At 48.6% G+C, this 24783-nt stretch overlaps 8 protein-coding genes across 11 annotated transcripts; 4 read left to right on the top strand and 4 right to left on the bottom strand.

Moving 5' to 3' along the window:
• Window positions 1–2943: 2943 nt before the first annotated feature.
• On the bottom strand, window positions 2944–3546 carry H257_08282 (hypothetical protein; the record flags this gene model as incomplete). Its single annotated transcript, XM_009834108.1, has 3 exons — window positions 2944–2969; window positions 3044–3206; window positions 3253–3546. The coding sequence occupies 3 exons, from the start codon at window positions 3544–3546 to the stop codon at window positions 2944–2946; spliced, it is 483 nt and encodes a 160-aa protein (XP_009832410.1).
• Window positions 3547–4220: 674 nt separating this feature from the next.
• Window positions 4221–8442, top strand: H257_08281 (TKL protein kinase). 3 transcript variants are annotated; one of them, XM_009834106.1, is made up of 10 exons: window positions 4221–4429; window positions 4478–4570; window positions 4631–4699; window positions 4750–4818; window positions 4871–4936; window positions 4990–5216; window positions 5282–5323; window positions 5394–5575; window positions 6255–7009; window positions 7979–8442. In XM_009834106.1, the coding sequence occupies exons 1-10, from the start codon at window positions 4248–4250 to the stop codon at window positions 8388–8390; spliced, it is 2097 nt and encodes a 698-aa protein (XP_009832408.1). In that variant the 5' UTR covers window positions 4221–4247; the 3' UTR covers window positions 8391–8442. The 3 variants fall into 3 exon arrangements, with proteins under 3 accessions (XP_009832408.1, XP_009832409.1, XP_009832407.1); XM_009834107.1 differs by lacking the exon at window positions 5282–5323; XM_009834105.1 differs by lacking the exon at window positions 7979–8442 and having other exon boundaries at window positions 6255–7244.
• A 2288-nt stretch (window positions 8443–10730) lies between these two features.
• H257_08280 (hypothetical protein) lies at window positions 10731–13579 on the top strand (the record flags this gene model as incomplete). The annotated part of the gene is made up of 4 exons (XM_009834104.1): window positions 10731–11915; window positions 12098–12301; window positions 12424–13022; window positions 13091–13579. 4 exons carry the CDS (start codon window positions 10731–10733, stop codon window positions 13287–13289), a joined length of 2187 nt encoding a protein of 728 aa, XP_009832406.1. The 3' UTR covers window positions 13290–13579.
• Window positions 13580–14557: 978 nt separating this feature from the next.
• Window positions 14558–16796, top strand: H257_08279 (hypothetical protein). The gene has a single exon (XM_009834103.1). The coding sequence runs from the start codon at window positions 14692–14694 to the stop codon at window positions 16720–16722; it is 2031 nt and encodes a 676-aa protein (XP_009832405.1). The 5' UTR covers window positions 14558–14691; the 3' UTR covers window positions 16723–16796.
• Window positions 16797–17234: 438 nt separating this feature from the next.
• On the bottom strand, window positions 17235–18621 carry H257_08278 (hypothetical protein; the record flags this gene model as incomplete). The annotated part of the gene is made up of 4 exons (XM_009834102.1): window positions 17235–17488; window positions 17588–18037; window positions 18103–18459; window positions 18513–18621. Coding segments are annotated over 4 exons (1153 nt in total), but the record flags the coding sequence as incomplete, so codon positions are not given.
• A 971-nt stretch (window positions 18622–19592) lies between these two features.
• Window positions 19593–20352, top strand: H257_08277 (hypothetical protein). Its single transcript, XM_009834101.1, has 4 exons — window positions 19593–19680; window positions 19737–19927; window positions 19987–20067; window positions 20141–20352. Exons 1-4 carry the CDS (start codon window positions 19623–19625, stop codon window positions 20327–20329), a joined length of 519 nt encoding a protein of 172 aa, XP_009832403.1. The 5' UTR covers window positions 19593–19622; the 3' UTR covers window positions 20330–20352.
• A 556-nt stretch (window positions 20353–20908) lies between these two features.
• On the bottom strand, window positions 20909–21967 carry H257_08276 (hypothetical protein). The gene has a single exon (XM_009834100.1). It carries the CDS (start codon window positions 21945–21947, stop codon window positions 20997–20999), a length of 951 nt encoding a protein of 316 aa, XP_009832402.1. The 5' UTR covers window positions 21948–21967; the 3' UTR covers window positions 20909–20996.
• A 305-nt stretch (window positions 21968–22272) lies between these two features.
• H257_08275 lies at window positions 22273–23962 on the bottom strand. 2 transcript variants are annotated; one of them, XM_009834098.1, is made up of 4 exons: window positions 23607–23962; window positions 23340–23518; window positions 23012–23228; window positions 22273–22945 (listed from the first exon to the last, which is right to left on the bottom strand). In XM_009834098.1, exons 1-4 carry the CDS (start codon window positions 23929–23931, stop codon window positions 22386–22388), a joined length of 1281 nt encoding a protein of 426 aa, XP_009832400.1. In that variant the 5' UTR covers window positions 23932–23962; the 3' UTR covers window positions 22273–22385. The 2 variants fall into 2 exon arrangements, with proteins under 2 accessions (XP_009832400.1, XP_009832401.1); XM_009834099.1 differs by having other exon boundaries at window positions 23340–23962.
• Window positions 23963–24783: the final 821 nt, after the last annotated feature.

Genomic DNA, 24783 nt, shown 5'->3' with positions numbered 1-24783 from the left:
TTGCAGATTCGAGCCAATCGGATACAATAGATTCTGCTCTTTTCGCACCTAATTTCAGAATTTCCATATTTTAAAATGTACAGAAATTGCATCAATTTTTGTCAAATGGTCGGTCTATTTCCGTCTGGAGGTAGTACAAACGTAGTACTGTAGTAACAGTAAATACCCATTTCATGCGTTTTATCACTGCAGTGGGTCCCAACTGCCTCCGGATATTATATACGTCACATACAAAAATCAAGATACATCTCAACGGCCACCCCAATGGCCAAATATCCAATCACCCGTGTAAAATACCGCTATGAATAGGTTAAATATCTATTTTTGGACCAATTTATCACCAAATTTGAATCTGAGGCGTAGAATTTCTTCATCACATTGAGATCTGTCGATTCTACGTCTCAATTTGCTGAAATTTTGAGTAATGAATATGAAATAGAAGTCACAAATTTTTATGAAAAGTTGGTAGTTTATAGATGACGTGCACCATACCTAGTACCAAAAGCTAACGATCACATGTATTTTACACTTTTTGTCTTACTTTTAACACTGCACCAACTGACGGAGGTACACTATTTCTAGTACTAGTAGTGTACTATTTCTAGTAGTACTAATATTAGTTCATTTCGCCTATATATTTCCTACCATGAATTTCTACCTATGACAAAATGTATGGAGGCCGCCATTGTTGAAACAAGTGTGACCTGATAAATGTTTTATTGTTAATATCCAGATAAGCTACAATATACCGGATAGTTCTACTGTATCCGGTGTTATTTTCCAAAACATCTGATAAGCTATATCAAAGCAAAATCCTCGAAACCATTAATAACTTCTAACACCTTATTATTTCCTAAATTGAACCATTTTGCAGGCTTCAGATGACGCGCCTCGTACTGTTTTAATAGTACGGGCGAACTAGTATTAAAATAGTGCATCAGCGAGATATTAGGATGCGTCTGCTAGTCAACTCTACTGATAATTCTCAATGTCGAACGAATTTCAATAACGTAAAAGCTTAAGAACACTTTTCCGAGATGCTGCCGTCGAAGGCATGTAACTCGACTTATAGGAATCGGATTATATTTCTACAATATGTTAACAGTAAGTGAAGCCAAAATCCAGGCCTATTCGGGAGTTATGAATGAGATAGGTTTTCTGTTATAATTCATCATTTTTTATACCACGTTGTCCACAAACAGCTTAAAACTAGCGGTCTAATTTAAGGTGCACCATTTTAAGCTTAGGGTGCGTCTGGTAACATTTCAAAAGTATTACTCCATATGCTCGAAAATGGGATTAACCAAAATGCAATGTTCAAAATGGAGGTAAAAGGTTCATTTTGCAATGTGGCGTTTTGGACCTCTTGAACGAGTAAAGGCCCTGGTCGGGGAACGTTGACTCCACACCCGTCGATGCTTTTGACAAATCATATGGGATTTTTATCCGGAAAGTGTTAACACCGGACACTGTCGTCACTTTTGTGTTAACGCCTGCCGCCACTTGACAATGGTTGATGATCGTGCCGTTGTGTCTGCTGCATGCTTAGCTGTCACGTCCACCGGCCCCCGCCACGACAAGTACAACATTCTCACTGTATCTCACATTGATTTTGACTCAATGCTTGGTAATTTGGCGTACGAGCAGTGGTTTCTGTCCAATCTGCGGTGTGGTCAAGCCACGTTTATCCAACTGGTCAGGGTCCTTCGTGCTGAAATGGTGGCCTATAGTTTGCGGGTGTCCCTGCACTCTTTTGAAAAGAAAGTGGCCATTTTCCTGTATTTTTTGGGTTCCACTGGTGGTTATCGCGAAACGGCTGCAGCATTTGGCGTGTCAAAATCATGGAGTATCAACATTGTTCACTTGTTTTCGTCCGTGCTTTATAAAATGGCAAAACAATGGATTTGCATGCCGTCATCTGCGTCGGACTGGAGTGTAATTGAGCGTCAATTCCGAGAGAAACGTGGGCTCCCTGGCGTTGTTGGTGCTATTGATGGGACTTTGATCGATATTCAGCGGCCTAAAGACTACGATGGGTTTTATAATCGGAACGGTGACCCATCACTAAATGTCCAAGCTGTTGTGGATGCTTCAACGAGGTTTTTGTCAATCGATGTTCGGCCGGGATCGTATTCCGACAAAAAAATATGGAAGTGTTCTGTGTTTGGCCAATCTATTCGACAATGTATACCCCGTGGCTGCTATGTACTTGGGGACGCTGGCTACACTTTGTTCCCATGGTTAATTGTGCCCTATATGCCCCATGAAGAAGGTGGTCGTTTGACACCGCGTCAAAAGCGATTTAACTTTAAGCATTCCAGCACCCGAATGCCTGTCGAGTGTGCGTTTGGTCGACTGAAAGAACGGTTTCGGATTTTAAAGTGCACGATGAGTGAAATCACGTTGAGTCGAACCGTTTCGCACATCGTGGCCTGTTTGGTGCTTCACAATATGTTCCTCAAATTTAATGATGGCCTGTTTGCGACTCCCAACAACGAACGCGACCGAAATATCTATTTCCAACCGAGTGATGAAACCGAAGTGGAAACAAACAAGATGCTCCGCGCCGTAGCTGTGACCAAGCGACATGGAATATCAAGGATACTGGATGAACAATAATAAAATTCAATTTATTGTTTCAACAAATGTTCAAGCAATTTAGAAATTGCGTCCGACTGTTGCGTAATAGCGGCAGATTGCGTTTTGAGTGCAGCTACTACATCGCTTAAAGTTGCTGCTTCGTGTTCAGGCACTACAGGTACGACTGGGGCAGGTGCAGGCTTGGTATGAAGCATCGCTTCCCCGAGAGAAACAAGTCCCTCCTTAACTGCAACAAGCCCCGCCTCCAGAGCTTCCGCATGTGTCTTCCCTTTCGCATTTTTTTTTTGGTTTTGTTGGCGGGAGAAAGTAAATTTTTCCTCTTTCACAGCAGTGTCTTCAACGTCAGAGGAATCGCACGATCCCTCCGCCTCAACAAATTCAGCTAAAATTATGTAAAATAATAATGATGAAATCGAAAATATATATGTCAAGAAAACAATACCTTCATCCGTAGAAAACAATGACTCCCGGCGAAATCCGTCTTTGGATCCCCAGTACTCCAACATGCACGCAAAATGCGCTGGGGCGTTGATAACAACGTCGTTCCCTGTCGGCCTGGGCAGTGAAGGCTTGGTCAAGGCCCACTCCGATCTCATATTGGTAAACTAAAATTGTAAAAATCAAGTAATAATACATATCAAATACAAATACCTTGTCTTTCACCTGCTTGGCAGAATAGACCCGATTGACATCAATACTGAGTTCCGAGGCCAGCATTTCGTACGCCTCCTTCTTCTGGTTGTTGTTTTTGGAGTCGAACCGATTGGCGAGTTCGGTTTTGTAGCGAAGAAAGAAGAGTCGTGCCACGCTTTCCTCGCACCACGACGCAGACTTCTTCTTGCCCGTGTCGTGGGCACCACCCTTCCGCTGTTTTGGTGGTCGAGCCACCACTGAGTCGTCCTGCTTCCTCTTCGGAGCAACAGGCAAAGCATCGACGCCGTCCATGTTCGAACTTGCAGTGGACATCAACAAAGCGTCGACGGTAGTGTCCTGGCGTCGATGGTTCGTCGACGCCACAACATTACCGTCGACGCTTTTGCTGGCGTGCCTACCATATGTTCGTCATCCGAATATGGGCCAATGAAAAACGAGCACCAAATATTTATCCCACTCTTCACATACAAAAAGCGTCGACAGGCGTGGAGTCAACGTTCCCCGACCAGGGCCAAATGCCACGTGGAATTATTGAATTTTTGGATTTGGGTTAAAATTCTTCAAGCAAGACATGTTTCAATTTTGATCAGATTTATTGAATTTGGCCCCAAAATGGCGTACAGTATTGGGCCTGAATATTGCAATACTACAGTAGTATTTCCGGTTACCAGACACACCCTTCTTTACGGTAGTCTTTGTATATCCATTTGCATATTTTTTGGGCGGTTAGGTTAAACATGCCTTTCTAGGAATTGATTGGCTAATTCGCGTGCACTTAAAATGAATCGAGCACCTTAATTGGACTGTTAACATCGTTTCGATTGGCTTAAATTCAAATGAAGCGTATTCATTGGCTTAAAACTCACTTTCGTTGTGAACTGGCTGTCTCGTCCAAGTTGCTCTAGCTCTCTCTCTCCCCATTGGGTTGCAACAACCAATCCGATCCAAGTATTCAGTCGCTCGTTGTTGATCGTACATTTATTTGCAGTGATATGGCGTCGACAAAGGCGGTAGTGGCAACCCTCACGACCAAATGCGCCAACAAGACATCGGTGGCATGCGTGGTTAACGGAACCACAGAAGTAGACGTGCCATTGTCGTCCAGCAGCTCGTCCTTCTACGTTCCCAACGGCGTCGAGTACATTGAGTACTTCCCGTCGCAGCCAACCACCATGTATGCGTATCGTCGCGATGACACCTAGCTCACATTATTCGTTCGTAGTTATGTTGAAGGCGACGTTGGAAGTAAAGTCAATCGACTGAACCCTGATCTGACGGTGGACCACAAGAACACCCCTCTCAAAGTTCAATCCTTGTCCGTCATCTACAATCCCATCCAGCATGACGCTCATGTTGCCAAATACACTGTATATAGGAGCTTCCGGTACCAAAAGCTCACTGAAGCTGTGAATTTCGTCAAGTGGCCGGCGTCGCTTCGATCCTTGTACGTATCACGAGGTCAACTACATGACTCGAACGACGTGATATGCATAGGGACCTCACTGGCAACGACATTCACACGATGAACCAAAGCTTCAGTGTGCCACCCAAGCTTCAAGTGCTGTACGTGCCCTGGCACGTAACCTACACGTTGTCACATGTGTTGTGGTGGCAGGAGTGTGTCGACGAACGAAATGACGACGTTTGATACCGTCACGTTGCCCGAATCGCTGCAGTCCATGTAATCGTGCGATCTCTCAAGCTTGGCCTCGTGTTTCCCACATCGTTCCGTAGCAACTTGGACATCAACGACTATGACGTGTTCAATGTCGACGCGCCCACGTTTATTGTGCTGAAGAATGCGTCCGTGTACACGGACAGGATCATCCGCCCCACGGCGGCTTGCACCGGCACCAAGCAGACCTTTAACGGCACTCCATTCCCGCCGTCCAAGTTCAGCAAACCGACCTCGGCACTCCTCCACACGGCGTGTGTGGTGGCCCCTGTCGCAGCGACTACAGGTACAGTATACCGTCCTCGCCCCTCGTTTCAATCCACAAGAGGTCAAGTAATAACATTATCGCAGGACCCTCGCTATCCAAATCTCCCGTCGTTGTTGTCAATGAAGGTGCTTTAATCGATATGCCTTTGTTCAGAATCTGCTTCATGCTGACGGCCATCACGTCGTGTATGCGTAGATGCCACTACTACCCCGCCTGGAAGTGCCACCGCCGCCGCCAAAGACAACGCATCTTCATCGTCGTCTTCCCTCGGCATGATCGTTGGACTAGCCGCCGCCGGGATCGTCGTCGTGGGGCTTGTGGGTTTGTTCATCGTTCTTCGCCAACGGCGCAACAACACAAACTCCCGTCATTTCAAGGTAGGATGTGTCCAATCTAGATATTTTGAATTCGCTTAGAAACTTCCAAAAGTCGCTTGGTTTGTCTAATCAATATTGAATCACGCTCGAGTTCTGATTGGTTGAATATCCTTGTCCTTGTTGTAAGAGCCAATCAAATAATCCACTCAAAATTGGACTAGCCAATAGCGTCGATTCAATTTGAAGGGGTCTGGAAATTTGTACCGAATCCAAAATATTGTTGTGTTTATTCAAAGCTGGAGCGACGTTTGACACAATCAAATGTGTGCAGAATTATTTAGCCAATCAGATTGCTCGAACTCATCAGTTCAACCAATCAACAGCTAATGCGAGTGTGACTTCATAATTCGTGTGATGGGCATCACCATGTTTTACATCAAATTTTCAGTACAAAATTTCTGTCGATGGATTTGGCAAAGCAGCACAAAAGTCCAAAGTTTGGCTGAAATTACAATACGTGGTTGTCCTGTATACATACATACATATACACACTCACCCTAACAACTATTGTGTGGTATCTAACGTACCATACCGAGATTCTTACATCTTTCATGTGGCATGGCCGTTCGGCAATATATTTTTCTTATTCTATTCATTGTACTTGCCAGCACCGTTCCTCAATATATTTTCTGTTTCTATTATTGATATAACGTTATATATATATCAACCATGTCTGTAGCCTACGACGGCGATTCTGGGCGAAACCCATTCGGACCACAACAACGTTGCCGCCGAGTACCACATTCCGACGACGAGTAAAAGCAGCAGCGATGGCTCGAATCATCCGCTGGCCAATGGAACCATGACCTCGGGCGACGGCAACAACCTTAGCAAGTACAACAGCTCATCTCAGTACACCAATGGGAGCAGCAACTACAACCAAGACGCCAGTACGTTTGCGTACAGGTACGACATCCGCGGCGACGCAGACTTGATCAACTTTCGCATTCCCAAGCGGGAGCTCCAAAATCGCTCCGTGTGTGGGTCTGGTGGATTTGCCACCGTGTATCGCGCAACGTTCCACGACCAGGTGGTCGCCGTCAAGGAGCTCACGGCCAGCATGCACGCCCAGCACCGCCACATCCAGGCCTTTATGCACGAGATCAAGCTGCATGCAACGCTCAACCACGGCAACATCGTGCGCTTCATTGGGGCATCGTGGACCACCTTGAACGACTTGGCGGTAGTGTCCGAGTTCATGTCGGAAGGCGACTTGCGCGACTTTTTAGCGCGCGACGCAGTGTCTCAGCATCTCCCGTGGTTTCAACCGTCCACACAGCAAGAGGGGCGGGGACAGTTCTGTACGAAACTGTCGCTGGCCGTGAATTTGGCAGACGCTGTCACGTACTTGCATTCGTTCGATCCACCGATTTTGCATCGCGATTTGAAGTCGCGCAACGTGTTGTTGTCCGACACGTTCACGGCCAAACTCACGTACGACAATGAATGTTGCTGTGGGGAATGTTTGGTGTTGGATACTATACGTATACTCGAGATCTGAATTTTTTTTTATTTATTTTCGTCCACTTGGTTGGGGGTTTTTGAGGGGGGGGTTCGGGGTTGATTGTGGTTACAGTCTTGTGAATTTAAACATTTAAAATTAGTGTGGTTTGTCAAATATCAAGGTTGAATCACGCTGGAGTTGTTGATTGGTTGAATATACTTGTCCTTTCGAGCCAATCAAAATGAAGAGTTATGAAATTTTAAATAATCGAGACACTTCAAATCCACTCAAAATTGGATTAGCCAATAGCGTCGATTCGTGATTCGATTCGACGGGGTCTGGAAATTTGGACGGAATTTACAAGAATATAATGGCGACTTTTGTCGGCGGTGTAAATTTTTTTTTTTAATTTTTTGTCGTTGCTTTTTGTTTTTCGTATTGTGCATTTCACCCGAATTTGGACTTGCGAGTCATTTCACCAAATAGCATTCGAATCCATTTGATCTCATTTAAGCTTGTACAAATAATACTCTTTAACGCTTATGCGGAGGGACTGGGCAAATCAAGCGTTTGGATTGGCAGAAATTCGACATGACGTGATTTGATTGGCTTAGGCGGTTCTTTAATCCATTTTCTGAAGACATTCGATTCTACTGACGGCTCCTCCAGTTTCGAATCGATTTGACAATAATATTGTGCTTTCAAATGAAATTTCGTGTTGTGGCGTGGTTTCTCGTTGGAATTTAAATCGATTTGATTGGCTACTTCAGATGAGCTCAAAATTATTAGCCAATCAAAACCTTCTCAATGAAATTCAACCAATCAGATCGATTGTGGATCGGTTTGGTCGGCGCGAAATTCGATTGCACCCCCTCCCCAAATTTGTATCAAATCGACAATACTGTTTTTTGTTTCTTTCTTCAATGTAGACTTTATAAATGTTTCACAGGCGCGTGTAGGGACTTTGGCATTTCGCGAGAACTGGCCGATGACACGATGACGTCGGAAGCGGGGACGGCGGCATGGACTGCGCCTGAGGTGCTCACCAACAACGGACACTACAACGAAAAGGCAGACATGTATTCGTTTGGAGTCGTCCTCTCGGAGCTGGACACGTGGCAAATCCCATATTCGTCGACGTCGTCCCAGTCATCGAATGGACCGAATGGGTACTCAAACGTGCAGATGGCGATGCTAGTTGCCGCGGGAAAGTTGGCGCCATCGTTCCGGTCAGACTGTCCGCCAGAAGTGCTGGCGCTTGCTCGGGCGTGCCTGAGCATGGACCCAGACAGTCGACCCACAGCGTCGATCGTCGCGTACGAACTCCGCCGTCTCCAGTCGGCCAAGTTGACACAGCAACGGAACGAGTAACACGATGACAAATGGTGTTTTTTGTTGCCTGACGGACGTGAAGGATACATACTGTACATACATACACCAGCGTCGGAAACCAAATGGTGCGATGCATGGTGGTCGACATCATACCAATTATATGTCATTGTGGTATTAACGTAAACCATCAATATCGCGAACGCTTTGTGTGCACTAAAATGTCAAATGTTTGAAGCACACTTCTTGACACTATAAAATGCAGCTGAATTTATATTTTCCAACGCTACCCTTCGTTTGTTTAGTATTCGACGGACTTTTCGTGGTGGAGAGCCTAAAATATCCTAATACTAGTAATCCATTTGCATTTTGAAATTATAAACGTTAAAGAAATGGTGATACTGTTTTGGATTTGTATTTCGCGAACGGCCGTAATATCTTACTCGAAATAGTTTTGTATGCATGGAATATTAATGTACAAAATATTATACCTGGGCCGGAGTAACGTTATAACTTGCTCGTTATAAGCCGTTATCACTTTGGAAAATGCGCCAGATACTCTGTACAAACTATAAATCGAAGTGATCGCTTATATATAAATATTAACAGTAACATGCGATACTGCCCTCGGGATGGAACAAGTTCTATTACAGTACGTGGTGCTACAGTACTACTGGTACTCACTCTGTACGGAGTAGTATTTTACTACTATTAAAAGACGTCTTGGCCAATCTCTTGTACTACGTAGTACTACAGTATTACGGTAGTAGCGCTGAAGTAATTAGTGCAAATCTCTGGTACCCGTAGGAAGAATCAGGAAGAACCAACCATCCCCAATATGGGCGTGTAGAACTTTGGCTTCATCTAGGACCTCGACAGTTATGACCATGCATGGCTACTGTAACGCCATGGCGCATTCCGAGTGAAAGTTCCAACAGACACTTGCTCTTTGTATGCTAATTTTGCTTGTCAATTTTACTATGGATAATATCATTTTTTGCAATTTTGAATGGAAACTACATCCACAATTCATTTGTCCTTCGTAAATCGAAAAGTCTACGTTGCGTGTTTGGAAGTGACCGAGTGATTTTCCAAAATTATTTCCGTTCTACCCAATGACCGGGAAATATATTTGCATTGGTCAAGTGGTGAGATATTTACCAATCATGTGTTTCAAACCAATGACTTGGTGACTTGGTGACTGACATGTACAGTAAGTTATGACTCTGTGACTTCAAATTGTGATTCGGCAAACTCTAAACACACAGTCACTGGTTTTGAGCCAACTATGTGGACATTTGAAACAAGTAACTAAATTTGTGCTTATGAACAGACCAAGCGTGAGTTCTGCGAGTAAAGGCGAAACATACAGTAGTGACGCCACAAAGTATGATTCGTGATACCACTGGTGGTTGGTGTAAGGCGGCTGAGTTCCACATTGGAAGGAGATGTTCGAGTTCCTTGTAGTTTTGATACAATCTGTTTGTTGTTGATGCGTTTTTATCGGTTTGATTATACAGTCTTACTGGTGGGGATGCTCTAGATGTGAAATGCTGGATTGTACTAGTACGTTGTTGATACGTTCTTATCATTCTGACTACAGTAAACTAGTACTAGTAGTACAGTCTTACCCATGGGGATGTTTTACAGTTAGATGTGAAATGCTGGACCGTACTAGCAGTACTGTATATTACGTAGTACTAGTATAACATAGCGCTAGGATGACGAATACTATGTACTATTAATAGTATAGTAGTGACGCCATATAAGGTATCATTCGTGACACCACTTGGTAGTTGAATTCGGCATTGGAAGGAGATGTTGGAGTTCCTTGTAGTTGATACCACCTGTACGTTGTTGATACGTTCTTATCACTCCAGCGACGGACTCGACGACTGCCACACCATGGCTCGTACGTTGAATTGTGTATACTGCAGTACTTTGAGCTGGAAATATCGAGCAGCATTCCTAAGGTTTTCTCAGTGGGAGGGAGTACTTGTCGCTGACAGTGTTTACTGCAATACAGTGTACAGCTGCACCTCAGGCTCGAAATATCGAGCAGCATTCCTGGGTCAGGTCCACAAAATAGCCAATCAAAACACGTGATCTATTCATAAGCCAATCAAAAACTGACACAATCAGATGTGGTCTAAAACCGCTCAATATAGTCATGCACCTCGACTATATTTAACAGTAATGCAAAAATATATAGTATATACAAAGCCTAGTACTAAAAAAGACTTTCACGATATGTCATATCGGTCATGGAAAATGCTGTAGTATTGTTGACATGCCATGTCTCAACCTAGTCGTTTCACTCACAAAACCTACCTCTACACACCGCCACCTTGCCATCCTTCCAAGGGCGTTCGTTCATTTGACATGCCCGCCGCTATGACCAAGCCCGTGTCATGTTGTACGCCCAGCAGCGTCGCCAGATCGTCGCCCAACGACCTGCTCGATCAGTACGTCTCCATCGACGGACTGCCCACTCCCAACGGTGACGAGCACCAATCGCCGTCCACTTGTCTGCCGCCTGAGAGCGAGTATTCTCGCATCAGCAATATCCTTGGCGAATCGTTCACGTCCTCCCTCGATATGAAATTCATGGAAGCATGCACGACCATGCGGACCGAAACGGACCCAGACAAACGTCTCCGCGTCCTTTTCGACCTCTTTGACGTCGATCAGAACCAGCGGTTGACCCCCGCGGGACTCCAGGCGTTCCTTGCGGCTACCATGGCCCATCACAATGTCACTTTGAGTGGCGTCGAGTTGCAGGACATTGTCCACCAAGCCTTCCGAGCCGTGTATCCGAACGAAAAGGATATCCACCCCCGCGAATCGCTACATTTCGACGAGTTCAAAGTGCTTTTCGGGGACGCTCTGTCGACCGAACGGCCAAGTAGACAGGCCCGCCAGCTCTCGATAGGGGCTTCACGGTGCTCAGTTGTCCACAAAAAGCGATCATTTCGAGACACACTCCGATCTGGCGCCGTGCAGTACCAAGCCGAGCTCTACTTTCTCGCGCTATACTTTTCAGTGAATGGCCTTGCGTTCGGGCTGAAATGGGCGAGTTTTCCGTACGATATCGTCGCGGGACACATGGCCCAACTCGCAAAGTCGTGCGCCCAACTCGTGCTTGTGAACGCCATGTTTGTGTTGCTGCCCATGAGTCGGTCCATTGTCGGGTACCTCCGCACGTTCCGACTGCTTTGGCACATCTTGCCATTTGACCGCCACATCTCGTTCCATCAACTTGCCGGATCGGTCATGTTGATCGCTGGCACTGTACACACTGTGGCGTGGCTGATCATCTGCGTGCGCGCCAAATCCGCCACCAACCAAGACTGGCAGAAGTCGATACTCAACACTCACAAGATCAAGCTGCTGCGGTATGCCGACTGGCTCGACATCTTTGCGGCGTTGCCCATGTGGACGGGCGTGGCTATGCTCGGATGTGCCGCCGTGGCCGTGCCGTGCACGTTAGCGTGTGTCCGCAGGCACAACTTCCAGCTGTTTTGGCTCACGCACATCCTCTTCCTTCCGTTCCTTGTGCTTCTATTCGTACGTCACTTTGCCCTATACAAGTGTTTTTTTGTGTGGTGGAATGCGTTGGATGTACATGAGAGTGGGTGGATGTCGTCCTTCCAATCCAAAACGACGATCTTTACGCTGTTTAGTGGAGAGTTGTGTGTGGTTTGACTTGTGCATAAAGGTTCATCGATTCTGACGTTGACTGGTACTAGGTGCACGGCGCCGCAGCGTGGATAGCCCCTCCCCAAGCATGGTTCTGGGTGGCGGGACCGCTGATCGTGTACGTGCTCGAGCGCCGCTTCCGCCTCACGTCTGTCTTTGGAGAACAAACCGACCTAAAAAAAGTCCAAGTTACGTCGAACGCGATGGTGCTGTACTTGAAAAAGCCCCGCGGATACACCTTTCAGCCTGGCATGGTACGTACCAAGCACAAACACTTACCTTGAGTACCCGACTAACTATGCCACCTTGCGTTTTGGTATTTGAAACCTCAATTGATGTCGTTTCGTCGTTTTACGGCATATGTTGTTGTGTGTAGTACTTGTATCTAAAGGTACCCGAGCTGTCAACTTTCGAATGGCATCCGTTCACGATCTCGTCGGCGCCGGAAGACGAGGTGCTGACTTTGCACATCCGCGTGGCCGGCGACTGGACGTCGGCGCTACACAACCGCCTCAAACAGCACGCCATCCCCCTGCCGTCCGTCGCCATTGACGGGCCGGTGGGGGCGCCCTCAATGGAGTATGCCAACTACTCGACGGTAGTGCTGATCGGTGGGGGCATCGGTGTGACGCCGTTCGCGTCCATCCTCAAGCACTTGCTGCATGTGTGGGAGCAGCATCGGTGCCCCATCTGTGGGTCCGTGCAGCTCCCTCGCCGCGTCAAGTTGCGCAAAGTGTACTTTTATTGGATCACCAAAGAGCAACATCACATGGAGTGGTTCCGAGATATGTTGAACCAGCTGTATGATCTCGACTCGGACCGACGATTAGTCAGCCAAACGTACCTGACGAACGTGGTCGACACTGCGAAAAGCGAACCCCTCAAGCTGATTCAGACGTTCATGCGAGCCAGACAAGACCGCGATATCTTCACCGGCCTCCAAGGCTCGAAAATGAACATGGGGCGACCCAACTGGTATGATGGGATGCCATCCTTTCCATGGAAGTGTGTTCAAGAAGAAAGCTGACAACGAAACGATGTAGGGCGGTCGAATTGAAGAACATCGCAGGGGCAGTATGTGCGAACACGCGAGGAATGGACGAGGCGGAAGAGGTGGGGGTGTTTCTGTGTGGCCCGCCAGGCCTGGATCGAGATGTCAATGCGAATGTTGACAAGTTCAATGCCAACTGCCGCCGCAGATCTGGCGGCGTGCGCTTTAGCTATCACTCGGAGAAATTTTAGACTCGAGACTTGGTTGTTTTTAATACTAACGTTATTGTCGATTTGATACAAATTTTGGGTATATAGAACGTCCATTTTGCACGCCATTCTTCAACCAGCATTCGACGAGCCATGACCACAGACGACAGTCCAGCCTGGAGCACGCGATCGTCGCAGACGTCCCAACCGACACACTCGCAAGGCGACCACGGATACTTTGCGCGAGTAGCACCCGGTTGCATCGTCGGACTTGGTGATCCAGTTTGAAATGGTTTGCTCGCACTTTTCGTACACAGCAGCAAGCTGTCGACGCTTCATCCCAGGAAAAGAAGTAGATGCACATACAGTGCATGACTGTGTTCGGACTTGCATACTGTGAGATTGACGACTCGATGGTGCTCATCGTCGTCTTGCCGCTTGGTGTGCGATCTGCTTTGTCCTGGTCATGTCTCCTCTGCCGTTTGACCCAATCAAATCGTGGCAATTTTGAAAGCGCCAATAGAATACGACGCGTGGCTTTTGAATTCACGCCAAAATCCAAAATTTCGCTCGAAAGCACAATAAGTTACTTGTATAATATATATGCAAGCCCTACAAAAACGCAAATTTGGATTTATAGCTTCGTTTCAGAAATGCCAACATTACAGAATGCAACTAAAACGTACTACCCCATTAGTGGCTAAAGTTGGCCACTTTCGCGACTACTGGCGTGATGGGCAAGTTACGCTCGTCAATCACTCCCGCTGTGTGCCATGAGATCGAGGTGATGAGGGCGCCCATATATACTGTATTTATATATATATGTGCGCGAAAACGCCAATTACAGCAGCTCCCCCTTGGTGCATCTTGAACTGCTTCCAATCTTATACGTATATTATATATATTTATATATATATCGATCCTATACATATTTATACGTATAAGATCGTGGAAGCACTTCAAGATACACCAAGGGGAGCTGCTGTAATTGGCGTTTTCGTGCACATCACCGTTTCTGCACTGAAAGTACCGGAGTCCCACGACGTGAAACTGGCACCTGTGCGACACGAAGCGTTGAAATTCTCGAGCTGAGTCATACCAACAAGAATCAACTACTGAGATTTCTACCCCAAATTTGTAGCATAGTACTCCGGCACATGTAGAATGTTCATTCCCCTAGCAAATGAGTGTGCGAAACTCACATTAACGCTCGCAGATAAAACCCCTCAAAACCCCCAACCGCTTGTATTTTTAGCACAAAGTTCTCCATCGTGTTGGACACAAATGTCCGCAAGCGGCTTGACTTTAGTCGCGCCACAAGTTCTATATTTATGGAGATCCATTTACTGGCAACAGTGGGCCCAGTAGTATCCCTCATTAGGCAGTGTCGATTTTCCACTCGTAGTTCGACCCAAATTTCCATTCCACGACTCGATTCCGAACGATGCTCAAGTCGTTGGCATTGGCTGCAAGCGTTGCCAACGTCGTGGCCGCGTCGTCGGGTTGCGCGAGCGACCCGCTCTTCGCCGCCCAACCCACGGTAGCCATGGGCGACTCCATGACTATGCGAACTTTCGTCAAGGACACGACGGCGTGCGTGCAGGTGACGTTTCCCAGCGCCGCCAAAACCGGATGGACGTCCATCGGGTTCTCTCAAACGCCATACATGGTCAACAACCCCATCAAGAACGTGGTTGTGTTCGACACGGCGTCGGCCGCCACGAAACTGTACCTCATGGCCAGCTACGAGTCGCACAACGTGCCCCTTCAGCCCGGGGCCATGAGCATCACCCCCATCCAAGGCAGCGTCGCCAACGGCGTCATCTCGTTCACGTTTGAGCGCCCGTTAGTTGCCACCACCCAGTACGACATTGACCTAGACCCGACTGGCGCCACGTGCGTCATATGGGGATATGCTGGCCGAGCGTGGCCAGACAAACACTCGGACTACGGCGCCGTGTACGTAGCACTGAGCACGTCGACGATCCACGACCAGGCGACGATTCGACCGACACGCACGCCTGCGATCGCGGCCGTGACGTTTGGGATCATGGTTGTGCTGGGATTCATTGCTACGTACACGAGTCTCTGTCGCAGACTTCTGCGCAGGTCGTTGTGGCCGCCTAGTAAACGCGCTTCCGAGTACGCGCCGGACCCGGTCAACGTGGGCGAAGCCATCATCGTGCTAGTGTACGTCGGTGGGGCGGTGGTGATAGGTGTGACGGTCAACACGACGTTTGCCGACCTCAATACAAGCCATCGGTGGTGCTTGATTGCAGGACACGTAGCATTGCAAGCGCTGGTGTTTTTGTTGTTGCCCGTGGCGAGGGGGTACCACTGGGAGCTCGCATTTGGCACGTCGCACGACCGTGCGCTCAAGTTCCACCGGTGGCTCGGCGGGCTCTGCTTTGTCAGCAGCATCGTGCACTTGGTTCTCAACATCGCCAACCAGGTTGCGATCGGGGACTCTGCGTTGTATGGCCCGCAAGACGCCGTGCCGCTGTTTGGGCTGCTGTCGTTCATTGCATTCGCGACCATGTCGGTCGTGTCTATCGATCCCATTCGTCGGTCGCTGTACGAAGTATTTTACTACCATCACCGCGTAGCATCCGTCGTTGGGCTCGTCTTTGTGATGCTACATAGCCCCACGGTGCAGTACACGATGATCTTTCCGTTGGTCATCTACGGCGTGTCCTTTATTTCCCGCTTTCGCGGCTTCTTCCATCGGTACCAAGTCACGGCAGTCGCAAGCTCCAACACGGTGCTGTTAACCCTTCCCCCCACCACCCAGACCACCAAGTGGGCTAAGAATGGCAATCCGTGCGCGTACTTTTGGGTCAACATCCCATCTGTTTCCCTCCTGCAGTGGCATCCGTTCTCGTCCATCGTAACGCGAGACGGTCAGACGATTGCGTTCTGCCTCAAGTCGATGGCCCCCGACAGCTTTGTGGACCATGTCGTGAAAAAGGTGGCCGCCGCCCCTGTTGGTACCCCCCTGGGTATCGTCGTGGGAGGACCCTACGGCATCCCTGCGATCGACGTCGACACGTACTCGGACCTCGTTCTTGTAGCCGGCGGCATCGGCATCACCCCCATGCTCAGCATCGTCAACCGGTTTCGCCATATCCCCGGCACGCGCACCATCCACTTGTACTGGGTGGTGCGAAGCCCCCAGGATTTGCTCGCCGCGGACGACGTGATGTTTCCGTTGCCTCCGAACGTCCGCCCCACGTTTTACGTTAGCCAAGCCAGGGAAAGCGGAGCGGTCGCGTCCCGCTATGCCGACGACCACATCCCGTATGTCCATGGCAAGCCCGTAATGGACGAACTCATCAACACGACAAGGTTTGCAGCCAACAAGGCGGCGAATTCCGTCGGCATTCTCGCCTGTGGGCCGGCAGGACTGGTCCAAGAAACGGAATGGTACAGCCACAAATGCGGGTTTGATTTTCACAAGGAAGGGTTTGCATTTTAGACAAAAGTTGAGGTTGTATAGACAACAGACAGTTAAAGGTAGGATCATTTTTCAAAGATTTTGGATGTGTCGTGCGCTTGTTTTGGTCCTTGTCGACAATACTTCAAACGTAGCCATGTCGTTGGGAAACAGACGCGCGCAGGGATGCCAAGGGGGCCACGTTGTCGCACAATTTCCATATTGTGCATTTCACCCAAATTTGGACTTGTGAGTCATTTCACCAAATACAGTAGGAGTTCGAATCCATTTGATGCGGTTCTTGAATCGGTTGTCGTAAGACATTCGATTATTCCGCTGACGGCTCCAGTTTTTCGAATCGATTCGACAATATCGACCCTTCAAATGGACAGATTAGAAAAACTACCAAATCCTGAGAATGCTACAAAGTCAAAAGTCGTGTGTGAGACACAGTCCCACAAGGGGCAATGTACAGTTGCAGTTTTCAATGCAGTCCACACATCGATATTGAGTTTCGGGCGTCACTGGCAATATGGGCACTTGGAAATACTACACTCATCGGTACTGTAGTTCAAAACCTGACCAAGTAGCCTACTTCGGTGTCGCTATACCGAGACATGTCTTCCGACTTGGCATATCCGCTGACACAGCTCCATGCGGCGGTGGACATGACGTCGCTTTGGGGGTGACTTCGCGCGGACGGCGATGCTTTCGGTCCTCGGGGGACCACCAGCGAGCACTTGGAGCACACTTGGATCGACTCTGACGGCGATACCTTCCACTTGAAAATGCAGTTGCCACACACCACCTACCATACACATTGAAACAAAACGCGACATGCATACATACATGCAATAGTCCAACCAAAACCCAACCAAACACCTCACGAACAACGAACGATACGTACGTGGCCACACTTGGGGCAGTTGGTTTTGCGGCCAAATGCGCCAAACCCCTTGAGGCAATGAAAGCAACTATGCCGAGACGACGGCGGGATCCACATGTGCTCTGGCATGGACGGAGATCTTGCGGCGCGATTTTCTCGCAGCCACACGTCGATGTTGGTGACGCTGCGGCATCGACGGGTGACAGCCTTGTCCGTCAGTTGATCCTTCCGCTTTAGGACATTCCCGACGAAATTCTCGACCCGGCTGCCGCGGGCCACGTTGCCATGCAGTAGAAACGACAGTTGCAAGTACCCCGGTCGGTCGCTTTCGACAAACACGTGACCGCTGCCGTAGTTGGTCATGCGCACGAGCCCCAACTCGGTTTCCATGTCTGGGCAGGATGCGACTTGAATGGATTTGATGGCGCACACGCGACCGCGGCGGCCGTTCACGTCAAAGTCCCGATGGCACTAAACCGAGGGAGAAACACGATGATTTGGTTGGTTTTGAAGCGTGGGAGGTCCCGTCGATGTACCTCGAGCAGACACGCGTCGCGCCTCATGGTCACCCCTGGCACTGGCTTCTTGTACGCGCGCCACGTCACGGTCACCATCTTCGAGTCTTCGTCGGACGGAGCGGCCAGCGCGTACAGGTGGGCCATGTCCAGCAAGTCCCGGCCAAAGCGCTGCGTGTACTGCTTGGCATGCATCGGCGAGTCGGATCGAAAGAGGTCGACGACTTCGTCGATCGTGGCAAACACGTCCATCACCCCCATGTACAGGTACCCGCCAGGCGGCGACGCCGGGTTGTATCCCTTGAAGATTTTGAGGTCGGACTCGTCCGAGCGCAACCGCCACGTGACAGGGCCGTCAACCAGCCGCGAGCCTTCGATCTGCACGGTGGACGTGAGATGACGGGTCGAATGGACAAGTCGACACTACGTACGACATCGATGGCTAGATCATCGGCCCAATGGAGGTACCGCGCCGTCTCGGCGGCAGTCAGCGCTGGGCACTGAAAAAAGTCTGGAGGAAGTGGGAACTTTGGAGCCATCACGTCCAGTCTGAAAATGTCGTGCAGTGTTGCCGAACGTTTTAGAATGGGATGGTGCAGGAATAATTACTGTGAGTCATGGAAGTTTGATCTCGCAGATTCGACCTCCACCACGGACGTAAGGTAGCACTACATGCAACGTCCGTTGCATATTCCACCGTGCACTATTCGCATGGTAAGCGACAGTCGGTACTGACGCGGGTACTAGCTCGAGGTACAGAATCGTCCGACTTGTACACATTTGTTTTGGCTCGCTGTGTGGCTGATCGGGTAACACATGGTTTCGGCTAGAAACGCTCGGGCTTCATGAGAAATGATTTCTCGGCTGGCCAAGGACATGAACTAACAGCAAAGTACCCAGTAGGTAAGTTGGCGCTGTGGTAAGTAGTACTTGTATGAACGAAAGTCATCTCTTGCGTGTTTTGTCTAGAGGAAGATTATGATATCATGCTACTACAGTACAGTACTATCATCGACGTCACAAGTCGAACTCACCATGAAATAGTGTGACGTCAAGACTACACACAGTACAGTGTAAATATTGCCACACCACACTTTCAGTGGTGATTGATAGTATTATTCACTGCATAATTAACCCCAACAACGACAAATGAGCAAGGGAAAAGGAGCATACAGTAGCGTTATCTAGAGGGTGGATGGATGCTTGGTCAAAAATTCAGTCGCAAGTGCAGGCAACTAACTGCTGACGTTAACGTTAGCAGCATCATGGCTCCATTGATCATAACGCTACTTTGGTTGACGTGCTCAAGGCACGAAATCACCAAGTTACCGCTATCGGAAGTGTTCATAGCGCGTATATGTGCCTCTTCTACTAATATGTAAGTGCAATATGTTGACCCTTAGAATTTACTGCTTCGAAGTACATGTACTTAGTGCTTGCTACATAGTAATGCAGTCGAGGGGGCACGAATTGGTTCCGCAATTTGCCAACAGACAGTTTCACATTTGTCGGTAGCACACGATCGGTTTCACAAAACCGTCATGTTGGCCAAGGGGTTACCGTCCCCGACTCAGGCCGACACCGCACCGAGACCTCGAGGTAGAAAAAGTGAAAAGATGCACCTATTTCCACGAGTGATCTCTCTTGTTGGACAGTCCGGTCGTCGTCGAGAGACAAGGACCTGTCCACTTCCTCCACCACGACCACCACCAACATGCACAAACGGTTCCCATCCAATGGCAGCATCGTGATGCCACAACATTTGGAACCCCTGCCGAAACTATCGGTGACGTCGGCGTCCCATGGGAATTTGGTCTTGGTCGGTGAGATGGAAGCTCTTGAAAAGGTGTGTGTGCCAACCTCTCTCCTTACTTACAAACGAACTGACACTGGACGGACTGGCAGTTTGATACCAGAATGTCTCCGCCCAAGCACAAGCTAGACAAACTCGATGTCCCGAAGTCCCCCCCCAAACCAGACCATAAAGTATATACAACGTTACTCCATTAATCGTCAAGAAAAGGGGCTGCAAATTCAGGCACGTATGAACATGCGATAGGTACTGCCGGTGCAGCGACACAAATGCCTTCAGGCGATCGCACCGACACCAAGTCTTGTTGAACACGCGAAACCGACCGAAGGGGACAGAGGAGAAGACCTGTCCACTGCCGACGACAAGGAGCATTCAGCAGCCCCCTTGAGTCTTTTGGAGCCGCTCGACAAATGTATAGATGATAAACCTGCATAACATACTCGAGTTTTGATACACTACAGAGTTATTTTGGCTACCTGTTGTGGTGGTGATCGTCATTGGCGGAGCGCGGATCCTTTCATTCTCTATGGGGGGGGGTAGAGTATACGATGGTTTCACCACGCACACGACGCCAGGACGATGCCACAGATGAATGATGTATGTGGAAATACGAAAGGTCTTGCATGTATACCTATGAACACTCGGCTGAAAGCATTTTCGTTTGATAACGTTATGTGTACACTTTGCAGGTGGTATGTCGACATCTTCGAACTTGGTCGATACAAGTATAAGAAGTTGCGAGGCAAAGTACCAGGTACAGTAGTTGTTTTGACCGATGTTACAATGGTTCTAAGAGCCAAGGACGACTTCAAGAGAGATCAAGGGCATTTGTGCTCCTCGTAGTTGCGTGTGAGGTATGATTTCAGTGTTCATGCCCATCCATCGATATGATCTTATATATTTCTAGTGCGACAACACTTTGCCGTTCTACGGACACACACGAGGCAGTTTCGAACTGTGTTGCAACTCTCCGTCCGTTTATCCTTGCGATACGGAAGGCTGTGACACGATGAGTGCATTAAAAATACGAATAGATGTCCCCCGTCATTGTTAAATCCACTCATTTGTTTGTCTTATATCGTAATTCAACGGGGCGGTCGTATTAAATCGATTGCCCCATGGCAGACGGTGTCGTGGCTGGTCGAGTGGTGGACGATATCGAGAGACGCGGTGACGCCGATACAGGCACGGGGGGAACACTTGGGCCTGCAACCTGCGGAGTTGCCACTTCAGCTTTTTTGCCCTCATCGCCCCCTTTACGGAGACGCAGCAGTACAGCGGGGATCGCTGTCTGCACAGTCAACAAAATGATCTGAAGCGCGACGGTGATGGGGAGACCGTAGCCGTCCGAGTCGTCAAACACCAAACATTTGACTTCGAACGCCATGGTGGCGGCGGTGAGAAAATGCGCTGGTGACTCGAGCACCGATACGAGTTTGGAGAACACAGAGTATGAGTTGTTGTAGATGTCTTCGTCCGTCGCTCGAAGGAGGGGGCCGAGCGAAATGATCGACACGAGGATGTCGGCGGTGGCCAATGGGATCAAGACGAGTGTGGACCAGAAGGTCGGGCCAAGCGACGTCAGCACGCGAATCGATGCGATAAGGGGGAGCGCAGACGACGATGAAGCCGACGTGGGGCGTTGCAACAACACTCGCGCCTGGTCGGTGCACACCTGAGTACAGGACGTAGTGCCTGCACACAAACCAGGCATCGCAAGCTGGCACTGTAAGTCGCACACGGCGGGCAAGTCGGGCCAGATTTGGAGATAGTACGACGACTGCAGGGCGTTGCACAGGGTGGGGCATCCTTGCAAAGTGCAGTTGAAAAAACGATCTGCTTTTTGTGGGCAGCGACTCTTGCAGTCCGTGACGAAAAGCTGAAGCTGCGGACTCAGCGTCGACTGCGGAGGTGCCGTGAACGCTTCCAACGCAGGGGATCCAGATGCGAGGATGAAGATGACTCCGATGAACAAGTACACCCACCGGATCGTGTGTACGTTCCAAGCAACGGCTTGTCGAGCGCGAGCAACGATCGACGCCGCCTTCTGCATGATGTTCACAAGCTTTTGGGTTGGGATTATTGTGGATATATTTGACTTGCTAGGATGAAACGGTCATGGAACCAGCAACGAAACCAACCCACAGCAACCAATTTACTATATGGCCCTGGATGGTTGGTGAAGCTGAAGTTATTTTTACTCTGCTACTACATTTTGTATACTAGTACTAGTACAGTACAAAATTATGATCGACGTAATTATGCTTCAAAGTGTAAACTGAACCAACCTTCACGACACTATGAAAGTCTTGTGTTGGTGCCAATAATGTACGGATGAGTTGCAAAACCTCTCTATTATATGCCCAAGAAGAATCTCAACTGCAAACGTAAGAATAAGTTAAAAATTTCGCTTCCGCAGCCAACTACCGACTAATTTAATTTACGTAGACTACTCGTACCCCCTTCGTCCACCTTGCGTGGTACTTACTACCTACATCATCGTTCCACTAACTGTTAAAAGAAATACCACGCACAGCCACCACGGTCCGGCGACGACTACTCGTGCAGCAGTAGACTGCTTTGTCCCAGACTTTTTGGTGTTGGTTTCGCTGGCCCAGTCGCCCAAGCTCTGCGCAAACGTGACGACTGCTGCTGCAATCTCCCGCCCTCGTCGTTGGATTGTCGACGCCGGCACTCGAAAGTCTGCCCCTTCAATCTCCACGACCAGAGCCGGCACTTTGTACGTGGCAAACACAAAGTCGCAAAACATGCCTTGGGCAAAGTACAAGTCGAACGCTTGAATGGCCGTGTAGTTGCCGCCGCTGACGTTTCGGAGGGCCGATTGAACGCGTTGGCCCAGTTTGAAAAACGCAGCGCCAAACGGTTGGTCGGGAGCAGCCGACGAGTTGCCAAACGGGGTCAGAATCAGCCCGCCGTAGCTGTGGATGTCCAGCACCCCCGCCAAGTCACTCGAGCCGTTGACTTGCTTTTGGGAAGATTCTACAAAGGCTGCAATGCCTTGCACTTCGGGTTCGCTGAACGGATTAGGTCCTGTGGTTCGTCGTAGTTGGAGTTGGTACCGAAGCTAGTATTACTAAAGATGGAGATAATATTTACCAGAGTACACGATGCTGTCTTCGTCGTTGTCGTCGATGGGGCCAAAATTTCGGTTCAAATCGACTCCCGCCGTCATATTCGTGGCATTGTCCAGTGGGTCATACGAACGATATTGCATGTTCTTGCGGTGGTATCGGCGGCTCTCGGCACTCCACGTGTAAATGTACCCGTCCAAGTTCACGATGGGTACATATACCCAGTCGTATTCGTCCAGCACCTGTAGGGCACGTGGAGTGTGTTAGATTGCCAGGGAAGTCCCGTTGTGCCAAGCCGCTCATATGGAGCTCAAAAAGGTGAGAAAATACAGCGTAACGCTAGCATTGTTTACCTGAGCGAAGGCAGACAGCGACGAATTTGTCGACGTCGCGGCATCAAGGAGAGTGGCCCAAGTGAAGGCTGTGGACGTGATGGAGATCCACTCACGAGCATGCAAGCCACTTTGAAGGTAGATGCTTTGCTTGGTGGAACGAGGACCTGTGGTCAGCTTATACGCTGGAATGTCTCGGCCTAGCATCATGCAAAATACAAGTGAATCAAAACAATATGTACTTTGACCCGTGTAAGCGAGTACACGTCATTGCCATGAAGGTACTACCAAACACAGTGGTGGAAATGGTGAATTTGTCGATCATGACAGGACGTTTGGCTGTGGCCTGCCGCGTTCTCTCGGCTATGGTATCGAAGAACTGAAACACTTGGTCTTGTGGCCGAAAGCAGGCAAAAAACTCGCTCTGAGCAAACGAACCAGCCGCCAGCACCTCCAAGTGACCACTGGTCTGAGCGTGGCATGCAACGGAAGTGGTGATTTCATCGTCTAGCAGAGACGCAGTCACATACGATTCTGCAAGCATGTCCGTTGCCAAGGCTAAGGCCAATATACACGCCACTGCTGCCGTCCACCGGCGCAGCACGGTCGCCATGTTGACGAATGCAACACCGGCCAGTTTTACGTCTTCGAGTGTATAGCAATGTACTTATCCAAGGCAATACCATCATTACGTTCTGCGTGTCACAATAGTGTCATTCACAAATCTTGTCAAGTGACCCGTATTTGAAAAACAATCGAATACAAAGTATCGTAAGAAAAGAAAAGAATTTGATTTTAATAAAAATACTTCGTAGTATTTTGGACAAACAAATCCCCTTTGGTGCACGTCATCTGTCCTTCCAGCTGGCCAAATCGAAGCCTGGGGGTTATATTATTTAACGTTAATGTAGTTAATCCAAAAAAACTAAATAAGATAACTGTAAATCACGATTTCATGATTTTGCATGGGCGAATTGAATTTGGCCACAGGGATGGCCACCGATATATATCTTGATCTATGATCTATGTATGAGACAAGTATCCGTACTTCATAATGGACCTTTAACCTACCTATAAAGTGATAAAACGTGGTTAAATGTCTACTTAGTATTTCTTGACCAATTCTGTTCCAAATTCAAATCTGCGTAGATTTTCTTCACCAAACGCTAAGATCTCTCGATTCTACGTCTCTATTTGCTACCAGTACTACTGAAGTACGTAGTTAAAATTTGAGAAATGAAAGTGAAATAGCAGCAAGAAAATTACTTCATGAAGTATGTGGAAAGTTGGTACATGTAGTTTATCGGTGACGTGCAACATACCAATGACACAAAGCATGGCTTGTCACTGGACACCGTTGCACGCTCTAAATGGAACACATTGAGGAACGTTACTACAGTGTACAATGTGAAACACACATGAGTAGTACCCCTAGGTTCCGTAAAGTCATCCATCTGTCGTATAA

Source organism: Aphanomyces astaci, assembly GCF_000520075.1.
Source record: "Aphanomyces astaci strain APO3 unplaced genomic scaffold supercont1.18, whole genome shotgun sequence".
NCBI lineage: Eukaryota > Oomycota > Saprolegniomycetes > Saprolegniales > Verrucalvaceae > Aphanomyces > Aphanomyces astaci.
The sequence above is the reverse complement of the archived record's forward strand: the minus strand, read 5'-3'. Positions and strand labels throughout refer to the sequence as shown.

Bases quoted from the DNA above. Each gene is read 5' to 3' on its own strand.
- H257_08275 (XM_009834098.1), bottom strand. From the start codon at position 23,931: ATGGCGACCGTGCTGCGCCGGTGGACGGCAGCAGTGGCGTGTATATTG. The intron at 23,519-23,606 runs GTAGTACCTTCA...GCATGATGCTAG, and splicing joins CATTTCCACCACTGTGTTTG to GCCGAGACATTCCAGCGTAT. The intron at 22,946-23,011 runs GTAAATATTATC...GACGAACCACAG, and splicing joins AGACAGCATCGTGTACTCTG to GACCTAATCCGTTCAGCGAA.
- H257_08279 (XM_009834103.1), top strand. From the start codon at position 14,692: ATGCTCAAGTCGTTGGCATTGGCTGCAAGCGTTGCCAACGTCGTGGCC.
- H257_08276 (XM_009834100.1), bottom strand. From the start codon at position 21,947: ATGCAGAAGGCGGCGTCGATCGTTGCTCGCGCTCGACAAGCCGTTGCT.
- H257_08281 (XM_009834106.1), top strand. From the start codon at position 4,248: ATGGCGTCGACAAAGGCGGTAGTGGCAACCCTCACGACCAAATGCGCC. The intron at 5,324-5,393 runs GTGCTTTAATCG...GTGTATGCGTAG, and splicing joins CGTCGTTGTTGTCAATGAAG to ATGCCACTACTACCCCGCCT. The intron at 7,010-7,978 runs GTACGACAATGA...AGGCGCGTGTAG, and splicing joins ACGTTCACGGCCAAACTCAC to GGACTTTGGCATTTCGCGAG.
- H257_08277 (XM_009834101.1), top strand. From the start codon at position 19,623: ATGTTGGCCAAGGGGTTACCGTCCCCGACTCAGGCCGACACCGCACCG. The intron at 19,681-19,736 runs GTAGAAAAAGTG...CTTGTTGGACAG, and splicing joins CACCGCACCGAGACCTCGAG to TCCGGTCGTCGTCGAGAGAC. The intron at 20,068-20,140 runs GTATATACAACG...AACATGCGATAG, and splicing joins CCCCCAAACCAGACCATAAA to GTACTGCCGGTGCAGCGACA.